This window comes from Diplotaxodon limnothrissa, linkage group LG15 (genome assembly GCF_057381915.1).
Source record: "Diplotaxodon limnothrissa isolate DT_005_m linkage group LG15, D_limnothrissa_male_GT1.1, whole genome shotgun sequence".
Lineage (NCBI taxonomy): Eukaryota > Metazoa > Chordata > Actinopteri > Cichliformes > Cichlidae > Diplotaxodon > Diplotaxodon limnothrissa.
This window is the reverse complement of record NC_140610.1, coordinates 29,976,755-29,997,550: the sequence shown is the minus strand read 5'-3', so window position 1 is coordinate 29,997,550 and position 20,796 is coordinate 29,976,755. Positions and strand designations below refer to the sequence as shown.

The window sequence follows — 20,796 nt, the reverse complement described above, 5'->3', positions numbered from 1 at the left end:
GCACTGGAGTATCACACTGGACGCATTTAGCACTTAGCAGGTTTACTTGCTCAGACATGTAGGTGTTGGCTGCTACTTTCAAAATGCTAAAGGTTATTGGTGTTTACAGACACAGACTTAAAAAGGTTTCTCTTTATATTAATACTGTGTCTCTCATCTAACTGTTCCCAACAATAAACTTTGGCATAATTATGACAATAATGCCTGGGAACCAAAAAGATTATGTCTGAGTACGGGCAATATTTCAGTACAAGATTCGCCAGCTGACTTGTGCTGCATTAGTTAGACTGCCGCTTTGTGACATTTAATAGCTTAGGCACTGGTATCCTAATACCCATTAATAAAATCTATTTCCATAAAAATATTATGGTCAGCAGTGATGGGCTTACAGCATTCATTGAGTGAGTTATTTACTGTCCAGTCATGTTATATAACCCTAACATGACAAACACAAAAGCAGTTCTCAAAATGAATGGGGTATATATCTTTTTTTCCCCGCTTTCTTTTTTTTTGCAAATACACACCAACATCTCTGGAAAACACTTTTAATTACTCATCAGCATTACAGTAAATCTTATATACAAAGGTGTATATATGTATTGTATTGTTCCAGTTGACATTAAAGTGTGAGAGCGGGTGGCTGAAATATGTTCAGGACTTCTCTTGTTGTGTTATTTCAACATGTGCAGTTAAAGACGATTCTACCTCCCACAAATTAAATAAAAACTGATTTCATCCCAGCAATTCACATCTAAAGTAAGAGTCAAATATGGAAGCGGAGAAGGGATTATGGAGGGATTTGAGGGCACGCATGTTACATGTCAATGATAAAAGTCACACAGTGGCTCTTTTCCCAAGATTTTTATAGATTCAGTGAACGTAACAGGCTTTTATGTGTGTGTCTGATTTATAATACAGTCATGTTAAAAAAAAGAAAGAAGACACACACACCCACAACCTCACCCTGAGCATTTCAGTCAGATTGAGGTCTGGACTTTGGGCCACTGCAACACCTGGAGTCTTTCCTTTCCATTATAGATTTGCTGCTGTGCTTGGGATTATTGTTCCTGTGCATAGCAAAGCTTTAATTGTCAGATGACTTCACTCACTCATTCATGAATATTTAACACATTAAGGCCTGATTTAGATTTAGGGAATCTTTTTAATTGTTGCAGGCTGCGTTGACCCGATATGTAATTACATTTCTTGGTGTGTGTGTCATAGGTTTGCTGCTGAAGCATAAATCAGGTGTAACAGAGGCCTGTAGAGTCTGAGCTGTAATTCTTGGTCACTCTTGTTTCACATGACTGTATATCTAAAGATATGGTTCAATCATCAGCATGATCCATGATTATAACTCACCTTTATGTGTATTTAAGAAAAACAAAACACGAGTCATAAGTGCAATAAAATAATCTATTAAGTGGGGGAAAAAATCCGGACTGCAAGAACAAGCAAACAAACCTAGTCTATCTTTTTATAGATCAACGTTGTTCATGTGAACAAAAAAGGTAAAGATGTCATTTTAATGCAACAACGCATAGCAATGACTTTTTCCTGTGCATATATGCATTTTCACTTGTACCGAGCAAACAGGCTTTGTGGTACAGATCATGCAGCAACAAGCAGCACACAGCAACAGTTTGAAATGTAAAACAGAAATAGTTTTAAATATATCAGTGCAGTTCTGCTATTTCACTTCTGCTTTCCTCTGTTTCTGCGATTCAAGATTTGAATAGTTGTGCGGGGACTTTGAATTTAAAATGTGCTCCACAAAGCAGGAGCCAGAAGGTGGGGCCACAAAATGTAAGGGCATAATGTAAATCAACAAAACACCAATGAGCACCAAAATACAAGAATAAAACAGTAAAGAATAATAAAAGCCAAAAGTTGAAACCCGTAAATAACAAGGAATTAAAATTAAATAATAAAGGTGAGCAGCAGACCTGTGAGCGAGAAAACACCAAAACTGAAAGCAAAAATTAAATCAAATGACTCAAAACAAATCAAATTTGCACCGATTGATCTCCTATAGTAATCACTGAATGTGGCCATGGATGATAAGCATACAGGGGGTACAGAATTATTAGGCAAATGAGTATTTTGTCCACATCATCCTCTTCATGCATGTTGTCTTACTCCAAGCTGTAAAGGCTCGAAAGCCTACTACCAATTAAGCATATTAGGTGATGTGCATCTCTGTAATGAGAAGGGGTGTGGTCTAATGACATCAACACCCTATATCAGGTGTGCATAATTATTAGGCAACGTCCTTTCCTTTGGCAAAATGGGTCAAAAGAAGGACTTGACAGGCTCAGAAAAGTCAAAAATAGTGAGATATCTTGCAGAGGGATGCAGCAGTCTCAAAATTGCAAAGCTTCTGAAGCGTGATCATCGAACAATCAAGCATTTCATTCAAAATAGTCAACAGGGCCGCAAGATGCCACTTGCCACCAGTTTGGCCATATTTCAGAGCTGCAACATCACTGGAGTGCCCAAAAGCACAAGGTGTGCAATACTCATGGCCAAGGTAAGAAAGGCTGAAAGACAACCACCACTGAACAAGACACACAAGCTGAAACGTCAAGACTGGGCCAAGAAATATCTCAAGACTGATTTTTCTAAGGTTTTATGGACTGATGAAATGAGAGTGAGTCTTGATGGGCCAGATGGATGGGCCAGATGGATGGGCCCGTGGCTGGATTGGTAAAGGGCAGAGAGCTCCAGTCTGACTCAGACGCCAGCAAGGTGAGGTGGAGTACTGGTTTGGGCTGGTATCATCAAAGATGAGCTTGTGGGGCCTTTTCGGGTTGAGGATGGAGTCAAGCTCAACTCCCAGTCCTACTGCCAGTTTCTAGAAGACACCTTCTTCAAGCAGTGGTACAGGAAGAAGTCTGCATCCTTCAAGATGAACATGATTTTCATGCAGGACAATGCTCCATCACACGCGTCCAAGTACTCCACAGCATGGCTGGCAAGAAAGGGTATAAAAGAAGAAAAACTAATGACATGGCCTCCTTGTTCACCTGATCTGAACCCCATTGAGAACCTGTGGTCCATCATCAAATGTGAGATTTACAAGGAGGGAAAACAGTACACCTCTCTGAACAGTGTCTGGGAGGCTGTGGTTGCTGCTGCACGCAATGTTGATGGTGAACAGATCAAAACACTGACAGAATCCATGGATGGCAGGCTTTTGAGTGTCCTTGCAAAGAAAGGTGGCTATATTGGTCGCTGATTTGTTTTTGTTTTGTTTTTGAATGTCAGAAATGTATATTTGTGAATGTGGAGATGTTATATTGGTTTCACTGGTAAAAATAAATAATTGAAATGGGTATATATTTGTTTTTTGTTAAGTTGCCTAATAATTATGCACAGTAATAGTCACCTGCACACACAGATATCCCCCTAAAATAGCTAAAACTAAAAACAAACTAAAAACTACTTCCAAAAACATTCAGCTTTGATATTTATGAGTTTTTTGGATTCATTGAGAACATGGTTATTGTTCAGTAATAAAATTATTCCTCAAAAATACAACTTGCCTAATAATTCTGCACTCCCTGTAGTGTAACTTAAATAGCATCCTTTCACAACAACAGAAAATTTGATGTGAATTCCTCAAGAAAGTGTATCTCAGAATGTTGATCCCTGCAGTATTTGACAGAAACACAGATCTAAAAATCTCTCATCAGCAAGGACTGTCAACAGTAGGGAGGAAGACCACCCTTTCAACAAGAAGAGACCAGTAGTAGTCACCTGCTGCCACTGTTTGGGACGGTGAGAGGAAAGTTAAGAGAAAAGGAGGAACATAATCCTGTTTTCCATCACAGGAACTATGATAGCTGCACCCATCCTTTACATACAGGCAGCTAAGGATGAAAAGAAGTGCTTGTGAATAGTTCGGGTACTCTGGATGCTTACCTCTTCTGCCTCTGGCTTTGGTGATGATTTGATGGACCCTATTGATGTGGGAGCCTGAACAAGAACAGAAATCTGCTAGAAAGTCACTCCAACAGCTTTCTCTGATGAGATCAATCAGTCAGACTTTCACACTATTTTACACAACCTGACGGACTGTTTAAAAACTGCTCCACTGATCTCAAAAGGCTCCTTTGTACTGTAAAAAGCATTTGGACGACACCAACAGTTACTTGCTGCATTTGGGACATGGGAAATTTAATCCAACTTCGAGCTCCATAAAACTAATTGGTAGATGTAAGATACAGTACGCCATATGTCAAAACTGGGATTGAGTGAGCAGTGTGAAGCAGGGAGTCCTTATCTAAACCTCTGCGTTTAATTTCATGGGTAGGAAAGACCAAAAGATTTTCACACTAAAAACTAAATAAAATGTAAGAACGCTGCAGAGTTTACTACACAGCTGGGGATCAAACTGTGTAGAAAGAGCAAATCCTGAACTGCACATTCAGGAGATTTTTTGACATGCAGAGACAGATGTGGGAAACACAATGTGGAACGCCAGAGTGGTGATGTTACGCATAGGTGGAGTGGTGATTGCCTGAAAGGTAGGTTTGTACAGGAATCGAAGCATAAATAGTGCAAAGTTTTTGTTTTACCCCAGGCTACATCAAGCTGAACTGAGCAGATGAGGGCAAGAATTAAAACACAGCAACAGGAACTAGAAGCCAGGAAATTTATAAAAAAGAAAAAGAAAAAAAAGAAAAGAAAAAAAAGAATGTGTGTGGATTAAACAATTCACTTTGTAAAGTCTCCTGGAGTCCACTGAAAGCATCCAAAGGATGAAACCAAACTGCAATGTTTTCCTTAAGAGGAGTTTAGATGACTTAATCTATACATCTAACCATCATAGTGACTTTGCAAAGGAACTGAACAAGACTTCAGGACACAAGAGCTAAAAACAGTTTTAGAGTTGCACATGGAGATTACCTCAAATGATACGGAGACCACCACAGTGCTACATCCCTGTGGGGCTCATTCTCATGCGCAGCATTAACGTGCTGTCAGTCACCAGAATGTGATTTTCCTAAGTGTCCTGATAAGCTGATGAAGAGATGAGAGTTTGAATGACATCATATTTACTCCTCCTGATTGGTCCGTGTGAACAGAAAACAAATCAGGACTAAAACATAGTACTGCATAATTTCTTTTTCATTGGTCCAAATCAAATTGAGTTCAGGTTAAAAAACTGAATTAATTTATTGACGTTTGGTTTTAATTTATACGCACAGTATATCCACTGTGACTGGTTAATGGATGAGGGGAATGGAAAGATGATTTTATAGTAGTATATAAACACATGGGGAAGCTCAGCAAAAGGACTGAGTGCATCATGGGAAGTCCCCCAGCAGTCTAAGCCAATAGCAGCATTACTAAGGGATAGCTAAGTGTTAACTGCTCCAGCATGAAGTGAAGGAAGTAAGCCTCTAAGGATCACTCTGGATGTTTCTAAATTTTGCATCACTGCAAATATAAAGAACATATCCTTGTATCTATTTACTCTCATATTTTACACCATGAACACCACCCGCCACACCCTCCTGAGTCTCACGAATCCCTCGGTTAACTTAAAGAACCTATAACAGATGATCTAGTAACGAATGACTGGGAACGTTGACTGTAGACCATAATGAGTTCATTCTGTTCTTTTTCCAATCCCACCTCTTTCTCTGCTTCAGAAATCATGACAACGAAGTTGTCAGGGAAGACGCCTTCTTTGCCTCCGACTTCGCCTCGCCACCAGCCCGGCTCTCCTGTGTCCTGTGACAGAGGCAACAGAAAACAATGAGCGGAGGCTAGCATGACATCACACGTATGTCCAATAAGGCTGTTGTTTTTTCTTTATTTAAAACTAATGTAATCTCCTTTTTGAAAAAAAAAAAAAGAAAGAAAGTTTTTTATTACTTTGAAAACTACATAGCCTGAACCCTGACCCTACGCTATCAGGGGTCTTGGCAATAAAGGAGTCAAAGAAAATATGTAAAACAGGACAGGGAAAAACAAAAAGACCAGCTTAAAAAACAAAACAAAACTTAACTCCCTCTACTAATATGTCAAAACTTGTTTTCATTTGAATGCACTTTTCTCGTTTCACCACTAGATGGAGGCAGCTTCCCAAGAATTACAAGAAACCACGTGTTGCTTCCACTTTTCTCTCTTGCAATGCAGCTATAGGGCTGCTATGAACTCCCCACACATAAATAATTACATCCAGTTCTGAGAGCTAGGTTATAAGAGTGTAACTGGTTTGGTACAAGTCCATGCTACAGTATTGTTTGTGCGGTTGGCTGCAAAATGAAAGCAGCAATGTTCATGTTGTAGATGCATAAATGGTAAAAATGGGTGATTTCAGGCAGCATGATGATTTTATAATGTTGCTGTGAAGCAATAACTTGTATGAGGTGCTGAAAACAAAAGCAAAGAACAGTTTGTTTTTTGCCAGGCAACATAACAGTATCATCATACAACAAGCAGAAATGAAATGTTATTATTGCTAAATTACAGTGATATAATGCTTTTATATAGTGTTATATGTGCCTAAGTGCTAAGCACAAGCTATTTTAGCCTGTTGCTAAATTGCTGCTAGGCAACATTATGATATCAGATGATACACATTTAGCTGCTCAACTCCTGATCATGTGAGAAGAGTTGGTGCACACAGACATGTAACAGGATTGCACATTTCCTTTTTGCTAAAGTTCCCTTGTTCTTCACCTGTTCTTCTGCTTCACATGTTGGGTTGTGACACTGACGAAAAGGTATTTCATTACACAAGTTTACAGCATGAGTCACCTGGAGGCTTACCTTGCTCAGCACGTGTACAATATCGCCTTCATTCAGGGTGAGCTCGTCCTCGTTTGTGGCTTTGTAAGCGTACGCCACCTTACAGTACTCTTTAGCTGTGGAAACCAAAACATTGGCTTCTATTATAGATTGAAGACACAAAGAAAAATCACCAATACACTACTTTATTCAACTTGTCACCACATTTGTCTCTTTACTAAAAGACGAAAAATATTAAACAGTATCTATATTTAAAGAGCAACCTCGGGGATGTTTTCATGTTTCTCAGCCAGATAGTGTGATGTGAGAAGCATGGGGAGCCTGCCCAGTGTTCTACATCAATTTCTCACTCAATTTCTAACTCCTAGTGAGTTACATATAAAACAAAAAAATATAAACCTATAAACAAAAGCAACATGCATTGGCTAGTAGCAAACAATAACTGTCAATTTTTGTTCATATATTATTCAAAGTGAGGTGCTAAGCAAACATCATGTTGAATACATGTTGAATACGTAAAGGTAAAAAAGGAGCACATAAAAACTTTCAATAATCTCATTTACACTTATTCAGACCAACAAATATGCTAACCCTTCACCCAAAAGGCAATCGACTTTTAATCATTCATCAATCAATCTATGACAATATCTGGGGCAGGTCTGCAGGGGCAGAAGGATGAGCAGTGACCTCCCTTTCTCCACCTGCTTCCTCCAACTTTCAGACATTAACAGGCCAGCTGACAGTTACAACCTCTGTAGTTTGTCCTAGGACCTCCTCCCTGCAGGATAACACCTCGGCCTGGAGGCGTCCATCCCATCCCATCCCATTCCATCCCATCCCACTCTTTTTTGACGTGGAGGAGTAGCAGCTCCACTCCAAGCCCCTCCTGAAAGACCAAGATCGCCGCCCATCAGGAAAGCAGAGCCTAGCCACAATTCAGAAAAAGCTCATTTCTGCTTCTTTTATCCATGACCTCAAGCCAGCACCTGTCTGCTGTATATGAATGACCTGGCCAAGACAAACAGCTGAATTTGAGATTCATCACCTTTGGCAGGACTTTTCTCAGGTTTTGTGCAAGTCTCTTTTTACCTTTATTTCTTCAACAATGGGATTCTAATCATTCCTGCATTTATTGGACACACTCGTTAAACATTCCCAGTGCCGACGGTAAAAGGATGCTCGGCTTTAATGAGCTGTCAACCATTTTCTGTAGCACAAACAAATTCCCAGCAGCTTGCCTGGGAATTTGCTTTCTGCTTGCCTGATCTGTAGATCAGGCAAGCAGAAACCTCGAAAAGGAAGTTTAGCCCATTCTTGGAAGAACTGTTTCAGCTCAGTCACATTCTCAGGATATCAAGTGTAAACAGCTACTGAGATCAATCCAGAGGATCTCTACAGGGTTTGGGCTCCAACTGAATCGCCTCGATCGGCGAAGGTTGTCGGTGATGTCATTCAGTGCTCTTACTTAGATATTTAGGGTCACTGTCCTGCTCACCTTTTAAGCCTATTAAAGATCATTCAAAATAAGAGAAAAAACAAAAACAAAAACAGCAGAGAGCACAGAACCTCAATGAAACTCAGTAACTTGTACTTGAATGACAGGGGGAATACCTGGTAGGATTGCTAAGTGACTAGAACGCTGAATGGGCCAAGCAGCTACTAGCAATACTGTTACTGTTACTTTCAAAGCAGTGTATGACAAGGCCGAGTACTATTCAATTCAATTCAATTTTATTTATATAGCGCCAAATCACAACAAAAGTTGCGTCAAGGTGCTTCATAGATACAGAGAAAAACCCAACAATCATATGACCCCCTATGAGCAAGCACTTTGGCGACAGTGGGAAGGAAAAACTCCCTTTTAACAGGAAGAAACCTCCGGCAGAACCAGGCTCAGGGAGGGGCGGCCATCTGCTGCGACCGGTTGGGGTGAGAGAAGGAAGACAGGATAAAAGACATGCTGTGGAAGAGAGACAGAGGTTAATAACAGATATGATTCAATGCAAAGAGGTCTATTAACACATAGTGAGTGAAAAAGGTGACTGGAAAGGAAAAACTCAATGAATCATGGGAATCCCTGGCAGCCTACGTCTATTGCAGCATAACTAAGGGAGGATTCAGGGTCACCTGGTCCAGCCCTAACTATATGCTTTAGCAAAAAGGAAAGTTTTAAGCCTAATCTTAAAAGTAGAGATAGTGTCTGTCTCCCGAATCCAAACTGGAAGCTGGTTCTACAGAAGAGGGGCCTGAAAACTGAAGGCTCTCCCTCCCATTCTACTTTTAAATACTCTAGGAACAACAAGTAGGCCTGCAGTGCGAGAGCGAAGTGCTCTAATAGCGTGATATGGTACTACAAGGTCATTACGATATGACGGGGCCTGATTATTTAAGATCTTGTATGTGAGGAGCAGGATTTTGAATTCAATTCTGGATTTAACAGGAAGCCAGTGAAGGGAAGCCAAAACAGGAGAAATATGCTCTCTTTCTAGTCCCTGTCAGGACTCTTGCTGCAGCATTTTGGATTAGCTGAAGACTTTTCAGCGAGTTTTTTGGACATCCTGATAATAATGTATTACAGTAGTCCAGCCTGGAAGTAATAAATGCATGAACTAGTTTTTCAGCGTCACTCTGAGACAGGATATTTCTAACTTTAGAGATGTTGCGCAAATGGAAGAACGCAGTCTTACATATTTGTTTAATATGTGCGTTGAAGGACATATCCTGGTCAAAAATGACTCCAAGGTTCCTCACAGTATTACTGGAGGCCAAGGTAATGCCATCCAGAGTAAGAATCTGGTTAGATACCATATTTCTAAGATTTTCAAGGCCGAGTACAATAACCTCAGTTTTATCTGAATTAAGAAGCAGAAAGTTAGCGGCCATCCAGGTCTTTATGTCTTTAAGACATTCCTGCAGTTTAACTAATTGTTGTGTTTTATCTGGCTTCATGGACAGATAGAGCTGGGTGTCATCTGCATAGCAGTGAAAATTTATGCTTTATGTCTTCTAATGATGCTGCCTAGGGGAAGCATGTACAGTGGGGCAAAAAAGTATTTAGTCAGCCACCGATTGTGCAAGTTCCCCCACTTAAAATGATGACAGAGGTCAGTAATTTGCACCAGAGGTACACTTCAACTGTGAGAGACAGAATGTGGAAAAAAAAATCCATGAATTCATATGGTAGGATTTGTAAAGAATTTATTCGTAAATTAGGGTGGAAAATAAGTATTTGGTCACCTCAAACAAGGAAAATCTCTGGCTCTCACAGACCTGTAACGTCTTCTGTAAGAAGCTTTTCTGTCCCCCACTCGTTACCTGTATGAATGGCACCTGTTTGAACTCAGCATCTGTATAAAAGACACCTGTCCACAGCCTCAAACAGTCAGACTCCAAACTCCGCCATGGCCAAGACCAAAGAGCTTTCGAAGGACACCAGGAAAAGTATTGTAGACCTGCACCAGACTGGGAAGAGTGAATCTACAATAGGCAAGCAGCTTGGTGTGAAAAAATCAACTGTGGGAGCAATCATCAGAAAATGGAAGACATACAAGACCACTGATAATCTCCCTCGATCTGGGGCTCCACGCAAGATCTCATCCCGTGGGGTCAAAATGATCATGAGAACGGTGAGCAAAGATCCCAGAACCACACGGGGGGACCTGGTGAATGACCTGCAGAGAGCTGGGACCAAAGTAACAAAGGTCACCATCAGTAACACACTACAACGGCAGGGAATCAAATCCCGCAGTGCCAGACGTGTTCCGCTGCTGAAGCCAGTGCATGTCCAGGCCCGTCTGAAGTTTGCCAGAGAGCACATGGATGATACAGCAGAGGATTGGGAGAATGTCATGTGGTCAGATGAAACCAAAGTAGAACTTTTTGGTATAAACTCAACTCGTCGTGTTTGGAGGAAGAAGAATACTGAGTTGCATCCCAAGAACACCATACCTACTGTGAAGCATGGGGGTGGAAACATCATGCTATGGGGCTGTTTTTCTGCCAAGGGGACAGAACGACTGATCCTTGTTAAGGACAGAATGAATGGGGCCATGTATCGTGAGATTTTGAGCCAAAACCTCCTTCCATCAGTGAGAACTTTGAAGATGAAACGAGGCTGGGTCTTCCAACATGACAATGATCCAAAACACACCGCCCGGGCAACAAAGGAGTGGCTCCGTAAGAAGCATTTGAAAGTCCTGGAGTGGCCTAGCCAGTCTCCAGACCTCAACCCCATAGAAAATCTGTGGCGGGAGTTGAAAGTCCGTGTTGCTCGGCGACAGCCCCAAAACATCACTGCTCTCGAGAAGATCTGCATGGAGGAATGGGCCAAAATACCAGCTACTGTGTGTGCAAACCTGGTAAAGACCTATAGTAAACGTTTGACCTCTGTTATTGCCAACAAAGGTTATGTTACAAAGTATTGAGTTGTATTTTTGTTATTGACCAAATACTTATTTTCCACCCTGATTTACGAATAAATTCTTTACAAATCCTACCATGTGGATTCATGGATTTTTGTTCACATTTTGTCTCTCACAATTGAAGTGTACCTCTGGTGCAAATTACTGACCTCTGTCATCATTTTAGGTGGGGGAACTTGCACAATCGGTGGCTGACTAAATACTTTTTTGCCCCACTGTATAGTGTAAACAGAATTGGTCCTAGCACTGAACCCTGTGGAACTCCATAATTAACCTCAGTGTGTGAAGAGGACTCTCCATTTACATGCACAAATTGGAGTCTATTAGATAGATATGATACAAACCACTGCAGCACAGTACCTGTAATACCTACAGCATGTTCTAATCTCTCTAATAGGATATTATGGTCGACAGTATCGAATGCTGCACTAAGATCTCTGTGCTTGTCCTGCTAGACGAGTCCACTGTCAGAGGCCATAAGAAGATCATTTGTAACCTTCACTAAAGCTGTTTCTGTGCTGTGATGAACTCTGAAACCTGACTGAAACTCTTCAAATAAGCCAGATGATCAGTTAGCTGTTTGACAACTACTCTTTCAAGGATTTTTGATATGAAAGGAAGGTTGGAGATTGGCCTATAATTAGCTAAGACTGCTGGGTCTAGAGATGGCTTTTTGAGTAAAGGTTTAACTACAGCTAGCTTGAAGGCCTGTGGTACATAGCCGATTATTAGAGATAGGTTGATCATATTTAAGATCGAAGAATTAATTAATGGCAGGACTTCTTTGAGCAGTTTTGTAGGAATGGGGTCTAAAAGACACGATGGTTTGGAGGAAGTAATTATTGAAGTTAACTCAGAAAGATCAATTGGAGAAAAAGTGTCTAACTTAACATCAATGGTACTAAGAGTAGCTGTAGATAATATTACATCTGTGGGATGATTATTGGTAATTTTTTTTCTCTAATGATAAAAATTTTATTTGTGAAGAAGTTCATGAAGTCATTACTAGTTAACGTTAAAGGGATGGTTGGCTCAAAAGAGCTCTGACTTTTTGTCAGCCTGGCTACAGTGCTGAAGAGAAACCTGGGGTTGTTCTTATTTTCTTCAATCAGTGACAAATAGTAAGATGTTCTGGCTTTGCGGAGGGCTTTCTTATAAAGCAACAAACTATTTCTCCAGGCTAAATGATGATCCTCTAAATTTGTGATACGCCATTTCCTCTTCAGCTTAGGAGTTAGTCGTACGTAGTGAGGAGGTAAAATTATTAACAAAATAATCGACCTCTGTTGGAGTAGTATTCAGATAGCTGCTCTGCTCTATGTTGGTACAGGGCATTGAAGATGATAACAGTGGGTGGATTATATTCTTAAACTACCAAGTGTAAATGTGTGAACATTGGACAGAAAGCACTGACATGTAGAAAAAGTGCTTATGAATGTTATAGAATGTGCTTTGAGTGTTGTAAAACAACATGACTATTTACCATTTAACACGTTTATTAGACACACAAATATTTTAGAAAAATGCCAAAAATGTGTTTAAAACTATAGACACTATTTTGACATTTTTGGGCAATTAACATGGTCCTTATTCACACAGTGTGACCATAGAAATATTTTCATGCAACCTCCTCTGGCCTTGATAACATCTGGTATTCTGGCATTGTTTTTATGCACTTTGACAGTTTCTTTTATTAGATCCCATAGGTTAGCTGTCTGATTATCTTTGAATCCACTAAATTCCAGATTTGTTTAATAGTCCGGACTTTGACCTGGTTGGCCCATCAGTTCCAGCACTCCAGATTCCTTCTTCTGGGTCTCTGCACAGCTTTGAAGCCTGCTTGGGTCATTGTCTTATTGTTATATGAACCGACAACTGATCTGATCCTTCTGTGTCTAGTACTTAAAGCTTCAGTACATTTAATCAAACAGAATATTCAAACAAAAAGGCTATACTTTCTGTCCAAGAATGCAAGCAAATAGCTAATTTGGCATCTGAATCAAAAAATAATCATGTGCTTCATTATTTACTCTGTAAATTCATGGATAATAATAATACTAATACTTATTATTATATTTTAGCATTAAAAAAATTCAGATGAAAGCACCTGTGCATACTGGTGGATTGACCATGACAGAAGCATAAAAGGGATTTCTTACCAATACTGTTAATGTGGGACAGCTGTGGCCTAAATACTACACTGGGGGGCAGACTAATACATCTATCAGGTACTGCACGTGGCCAGGTTTACTCTGGGCTTAATGATGTACACTTAGATTCATTTCACATAGTCCTTTTTGTAGAAAGTTAAGAACCCACTGCCACCGAGAAAAACTCACCTCTACCAGATTTGTTGCAGGTTTGCTGCTTGTTAATTTTCTGAAATAATCTACAGAGGGTTACTGCATGTGGGAAATAGTTCCAACTACATCTTGTCAACAAATGCAAAGCTGCATCAGATCCACCAAAATATCAGTAGCTCACCGATATGCTGAACGCTTTAACAACATCACCAGTAATGCACTAATGCTTCATTTAGGTTCATTAATATAAACACGCACAGGTGACTCTTTTTTGCATGGTGGCAGCTAATTGGTCAGTGCTGCTCCATACTCCTCCATAATCAATACCCCTTAGCAGAAAAGGGATGCATGTAGATCACACTTCAGATTTTACAGTACATTTTAAGGCTTGCAATTCCACTCTGTAGACTGTTTTGAACCAAGGTTTTCAGTATTTAAAATCAATAAATCTCACAAAAAGATAAACAAAAAGACAAACATCACTCTCATACAGATCTATAGACTGGTGACAGAAATTACACTAATGCACCTGAAGTATGTTTGTAGTGTGTTACCTTTGGCTTTGCTGTCTCCATCTGCTTTCTGTGAATCTGTCGTGTTGGGAGGGGCGGGCTTTGCAGCAAGGGGTATTGATGGGATTGGCTAAAATGAAGCAAACCATACAGATGGGAATGATTTATCAGACATGAGTGGACAGTGTTTGGAGGCGCGTTGTCTGTTGAACAGTGTGTCTGAACTGAAATGAGTGGAATAATCCAAACAGCTTTCTTTCTTTTTTTTTCTTTTTTTTTTTTAAAGGACATCGGATGGACTGTGTTGCTAATTATGAGATTAATAGTTACGGATCATAGGACGCAGCAGGAAAGAAGAATGACAAGTGCTTCAGTCACAGGCAAGAAAAACAGAGCATGAGGATAAAGAATCCTGAGAAATGTTTGAATGCCAGCAACAATGAGGTGCTAAAAGGAATAGGTATGAATCAGTTTTTAAGGTTTTGGGGGTTTATTTGAGTCGGGTCGGGTCGGGTCGGGGGGGGGGGGGGGGGGGGGGGGGTCCCTAAAAGGTGCAATAAGTCAAAGTCAGACAGTAGTGTTTGAGGGATGATGAAGGTCACATGAAGATACCTGAAGCTGTGAAGAAGACTGTGGGAGAACATGTGAAATGTGGTGGTATGTAAGGAGTGGAGGAGAGTGGGGGAAGCTGAGCTAGTGATAAAGACAGAGTGTGAAAGCTGTTGTGAAGAAGAGAGAGAGAGAGGCAAAGTTTCAGAAAAACAATAAACGCTATACTAATTATTCACTGAGCTTATGCATCGAGTTGTTTATCAGGAGCAGGCTGGGATTTACTCTTTCCATATTTGAGAAAATTATACTTGACAGGTGAAGGTGAAAGTTCCGGCTTGGACTTACTGTGATGATAGCAACAAGTGTGTTCATTAAAATAAACATTAATGTAGGTATGGTCCTTCAGTGTCCACAGTAATATATGAGCCTCATGAGTGTCAGACTGAACAGAAGAGCTGACAAGCTAACATAAAAATAATCATTACAGATATGACTTGAATCACACATGGGGTGTCAACCAACAGAAACATACAGCACACTAAGATCATGTAATAATACTGTCCTAATATAATCCTATCATGGCCTGATGTTGTCAAGATATGACACAATATTTTCGCAATGTGATACTTTTAGGATAGAATATTGTGACAACATGATACTATCACAATAAGACATGATACTATTACAGTACAATACTGTCACAATATCAAGATGTGATATTATCGCAGTAATATAAGGATTTGATGTTGTTACGATATGGTTACCAGAACGAAGTCAAATAACATAAGGATACAAAACTAAACCACTTAGATACAATCCTGTCATGTCACAATAATATTATGACACACTGCCCTCAGTAATGCATGGTATTAATCAAACACTCATTCTGTGATGCTTGATACAAGGAAATCCACAATATCGTGATTTCTATAACTGCAGGAAAAATGGGGGGGGAGAAACGTGTGGCAGCTCGATTTATGGCAAGGAGCTTTTGCCTGATGTCTGCCATTACTGTGGTGTAAATCGCACTTACGTTTTCGTTCTTCTCCTCTTTGTCAGGGGTTTGCACTGAGTGCCGTTTTTTGTAAGAAGCATCTTTGAAAATATCTCCGAAGCCGACTCCTTTGATCTTCTTGGGCTGGGCAATGCCTCCGTTCCCTGGAGTGGGCAATGGTGAGGTGGGTGTGCCAATGCTTTCCGCTCCATTTCCATCTGATTGAGACAGAGTTTGAGTTAACAGGGGTTCATTTTACTATTACTGTAGTACTTTATAAGACACCAGAAGAGTCTGTTTTCAGCCGCCAGTCAGTGCTGCAACTGTGATTTACTTCTTAAACAGGGTATTCCATCTCAAATCATAGTGGGGCTTCTGCTTGACCATCACAATAATAATACTTTTAAAGTGAAATTCTTAGTTACAAAGTCAAGGAAATGCTGTTTTCATTCAACTTTCATAGTGAATTAAGCACCTATGACAAGCGGTACCATAAAAACAAAAATATCCATCAATGGTCTAATCCAAAGCCAGGGAAGATTAAAATCAGTCTCAGCTGAGCATGATTCATTTAGGAAGTGTTCAGATTAAAACTGGTCCTGACCTCTTCTCTGTTCTCTGGTCACAAATCTAACAATTGCATGCAGTGTAGATCAGTCATAGCTAGCTGGATAGTCATTTGTTCGGCTTCATTGCTAACGTTATCACTAGCAAAGTCATATCCCGGTAGAAATGCTAGTTTATCAGCTTGCCAAATTACTTCAGCAGCTAACATGATCCATGTTACTAAATTCTGTACAATATGAAATGGTGTTGATAGTTGAGCTAAGCAGCTCTGTCAGTAATGCAAAGATTTACCTTTCACAGTGACAATCAACATAAAAGGTAGTCACCCAGCTAGCTGTGGTTTAGCTACACAACATATCTGGCTTTTATAGTTTCATAAAAAACGTGTTGACTCTGCTCTCATTGTCCTACAGTACACACACACACACACACACACTCTGACTGATAGAACTTTCCTCCAATACGCTCTCATATGAAATACTTGTTTACTACTGACTGCCATCAATCTGTGGATCCTAAATTGACTTTTTTTTTAAAGAGCTTCTGTATCTCTCAGTCATAGAAGAACCGGGCAGAAGGCTTAAAAACATGCAGCTGTAGACTAAACAACTTAGCCTACTGGCTTGTTGAGGCTTGTTTCAGACGGACTGCATTCTAAACTGAACGGCTTCATTAACTGCACTTAATTCTACTAACAATGGAGTAATGACCTTTAAATACAGAAACAACACAGCTTAACTAACAAGCTCTAGATTTAGAAAATAACTAGCAGTGTTCACTGTGTCTGATGAATGTTTGCTGATGGCCAGCTGTTTGGTTGGTTTCTTTACGGCCCCTTCATTCACTGCTGGGATCATTACACTTCGGTGTGTTTTGCTGTGTAGCAGTGTGCAAAACAGTGAAAACCGAGTGATCTCCTGTTGCTTCCAACTTTCTCTGATCATTTTATTGTGGTTAAAATCATATCACACTCCTACCTCCACAGCTCTGAGGTATTTCTCCATAAACACTATTGTATAAGTGGTATTTATGGTTTATTAAATGATTAGCACACTGACTAAAGACAAATTACACAAAGTTAGTAAATTCAAATCCAAATGTTTTTAAATTCAGCTGCACCCTTTTTTTAAATTTTTACCAGTGTCATCTGCTCTGCTGGTGTCATTGGACTCTCCGATGTCTCCCATGGGCTCCAGCTCTTTGACAAAGTTGGAGGGAAAAATGCCTGATTTACCGTTCAAGGTGCCGCTCCACCAGCCCTCTTCTACCTGTGCACATGTCAAATAAAGCAATCAGTCCTGATTGTGTAGAGAGATTGAGAGGTTCAGTCAGAACATTCTGATGCCATGAGGGCAACAAGAAAGGTCCAAAGGAAAAGTGAAAAACTTTTCCCACAGCACAACCACTGACATCTCTCACTTGCCAAAACGTGTCTGCACTGCAAAACCATAACATTCATGTAACACTACACCTATACACAAGGAAGCAGTTAGACTAAAAAATATCTTCAATGGGGCCTGGTGTCTGTGAAGGTTCTCAGTCATCCAGGTCCTCGTAGTCAAAGGAGCTTGCAAAGAAAAGCGTCTGGACTTCTTTAAGTTACTTGAAGACGTTTCACCTCTCATTGGACATAGATGGCTTGAAGCCATCTATGTCCACTGTGAGCAACCATCTTTGAACAGAGGCGGTGGTTTACGACACCAACTCTCTGCCATCTATAATCCAGTTTTGAGATCCCTTCCCAGATGCCTTAACGCCCACTCACATCCTGGGCCATCTGATCCCAGGAATTCGCATGATAAGGTGGGGCCAGGTTTCACAATGAACTCACCCGAAACTCTGGCTGATTGGGACCCACACCCAGTTTCACACCTTGGCTCAGGCGATTAGAGGATCATCAGGGGGTCCTTTTGTCCCTCTGTGGGGGGATACTCCCACTAGGTTTATATCTGGGACTCTCCATCATTTGACCTTAGAACTGAAGAAGCTTCTCGGATGAGAGGTGAAACGTCTTCAAGTAACTTAAAGAAGTCCAGACGCTTTTCTTTGCAAGCTCCTTTGACAATGGGGCCTGGTTTTTCACAGTACCTCTTCAGTGATCTCTACGATGTTTCCAACTTTCAGCTCCAGCTCGTCTTCGTTCTGCGGTTGATACTCAAATAGCACCTTGCACTGTCTCTTCTTAGGCTCTGAGAAGAAGAAGAAAAAAAGCAGACCTGCGTTTGCTGTTTGTAAACCTGCACGTCTGCAACGTAAAAGTAAGCGATGCAGGAAAGCAACAAAGGCATGGATCCAGCCAGTGGGATGGCCTTTAATGAAAAGCTCGCTCATAAGAAACTCTTCTACAAGGTGATCATACAGCATGAAGTAGCCCCGCCCTATTGATCAAGCAGAGCTGTGCAGAATATTCAAAGAATATGGATATTCACATAGGTCATTTAGTGAAATGTTTTTAATCAACCTTAGAATTCTTATTTTTTTCCTAGAAAATATCACTTCTAATAGAAAGGTGCTGCTAGTAGCATTAGCCTTTATTTAATAAACGAATGGTTTAACCAACTTACTGACAGTATGCAACATTTTAGAGTTTAAATTACCGTTTATGATTACACATTTAACTGTCTTTTAAGATACCAAGTAATCATTGATTCAAATAGTCCAGTACATTGGCCAATATTTTATATGAGACTATCCTCATAACGGTTGTATTTGTTTGTTCTGCTTTTATTTACTTGTTTACACTCTTGCCCAACTGTCTTCTGTGTTTGTGACATCATTTATATGTTATAAATGCAGCTCAGCAAACAGCCAATATTGGCTAATAACAACCAACCATGGATAAAGAAATCAGTCAAGCTCATATGAATTTGTGTTCTTGGCATCACAAAAAGTATCAAAACTATAAAGCCCAAAGACTGTATATCAAAGACAATGTAGCAACTGTGACCTCACACACTGGGTTTTATTTTTTAAAGCTGGAGCCTTCTCCATCTTCTCCAGGCGTGACAAGGGGAGGATCATACTGAGAACTGAGAACCCAAAGGATATGGCACACTCAGCTAGTCAACTCAATCAGAAGGTGGGTCTATCCTATTCTCTACCACATTACTTTCTGACCTCGTGCTCTCCCTGCCTGCTCTGTGTAGCTCGATGTGGTTGGACACTGAATAATATCATGAATTCAGTTAGGCCATGCATGCCATCTCCCTCTGGCTCATATGTCGTTACACTGAGTTCACTGTGGTTGCAGAGCAGGACAAGGACTACAAGCAGCACAATATAAACTCCAACAACATAAACAACCCTCTGTCACAAAAAGAACCCAAAGAATACAGATTTATTTTCTATTACAGTTTTTCAATTTATAATAAATCAAAATCGGAATAAGAACAAAAAAGTGGAAATAGATTGAGCTCTACGCTTGTTTCTAATTCATTTTAATTCACCACTCAGTAAATGAAACCTTGATGGGTCAGCTGGCACAAGCATTTCAGCTTTACTTAAACTACTTCAAGGTTTTCAATATCAGTGTCTCAGGGCCTTTTTGAAAGAATGACCTAAACAGGTGGATGCATCGACGCAGTCTCTTCTTAGTGCTCTGAGGCTGCCTTTACCTGCCTGTAACATAGAGCTGGGCGATAGAACGATAACGATATGTATCGCGATATAACTTTTACTCGATAGAGAAATTAAGCTATCGCGATAGACCTCGCCGCTCTTGTCCTCTTAAAAAAAAGGTCAGCCGATCCAAATTAAGTAGTGCAGAGCCGAACCATCAGCGTCACGTCGCGTGACTTGTTACGTACAGCACAAGTGCCAAGCCGCACGTGTGTTTGTTTGGGAAGCAGCCAGCGGGTAATGGAGCCAGCGCGTAATGGAGGAAATGAGTGTGCCGACTAGAAAAATCAACCGAGCGTGACCGAAGAGAAAACAGATGATGGTTCCAATGCCGGAGAGATTGTCGAACGGAAGAGCCAAAGAAGTTCCGTAGTGTGAAGGTATTTCGGCTATTTCATGTCTGACAAAAAACAGAGTAGCGTGCACTGTAAATTGTGCCGAAAGCAAGTCTGGAAATACAATAAACTGGTGCATGCGTCACACTGTGCGCCACGTTATTGTTTCGGTGAAATGAATTTCTACAATACTGTTACTGTTAATTCTACTCTCTGCAGTGTTTAAATGCTTACATATACACACAGTTACTGTCCGTCCACACATACGACTCTGTTCTGCTTCTATGCCCCAGCTTTGTTTACTTTTTCCCACCGAGGCTTCTAGACTTCTGATTGGCCAACATTTCGGCACGGTTAGGAATCTAGCGCCACCTGCTGCTTTGGCATGTTCATAGCAGCGTTTTCCTTCATTTCTGCCTTTATGTGTGGACGGGATTATTTTTTAAAACGAAAACGGAAAATCTCCGTTTTCAAAAATACCCGTGTACGTGTGGACGTAGCCTCAGTCTCTGACTGGAAGCGCTAATTCGTCATTCGGCTTTTGTCAGACTAAAGTAACAGTTAAAACTGTTTGAAAAACTAAGCTATACAACAAGGAGAGATTGAGAATTTCCTTTTAGTTCTCAGTTTATTTGATACTGACAAAAGTTAGTCAGTTTTGTCTGTTCTTCTGCAAAACAAACTAAGATTTATTTTTAGAATTAATACTTTGTTTCTAAGTGGAATTGA

At 40.4% G+C, this 20,796-nt stretch overlaps 1 protein-coding gene across 1 annotated transcript in view; it reads right to left on the bottom strand.

The window, feature by feature from the left end:
• cd2ap (CD2-associated protein) overlaps nt 1-20,796 on the bottom strand; it is a 111,453-nt gene that overhangs the window by 50,113 nt on the left and 40,544 nt on the right. Inside the window, exons 4-10 of the mRNA XM_085372761.1 lie at nt 18,203-18,303; nt 17,253-17,382; nt 15,587-15,765; nt 14,044-14,131; nt 6,787-6,881; nt 5,644-5,742; nt 3,925-3,978 (exon numbers count right to left, since the gene is read on the bottom strand). Coding sequence (XP_085228887.1) covers nt 3,925-3,978; nt 5,644-5,742; nt 6,787-6,881; nt 14,044-14,131; nt 15,587-15,765; nt 17,253-17,382; nt 18,203-18,303 — 746 coding nt within the window. The remainder of the gene's footprint in view (nt 1-3,924; nt 3,979-5,643; nt 5,743-6,786; nt 6,882-14,043; nt 14,132-15,586; nt 15,766-17,252; nt 17,383-18,202; nt 18,304-20,796) is intronic.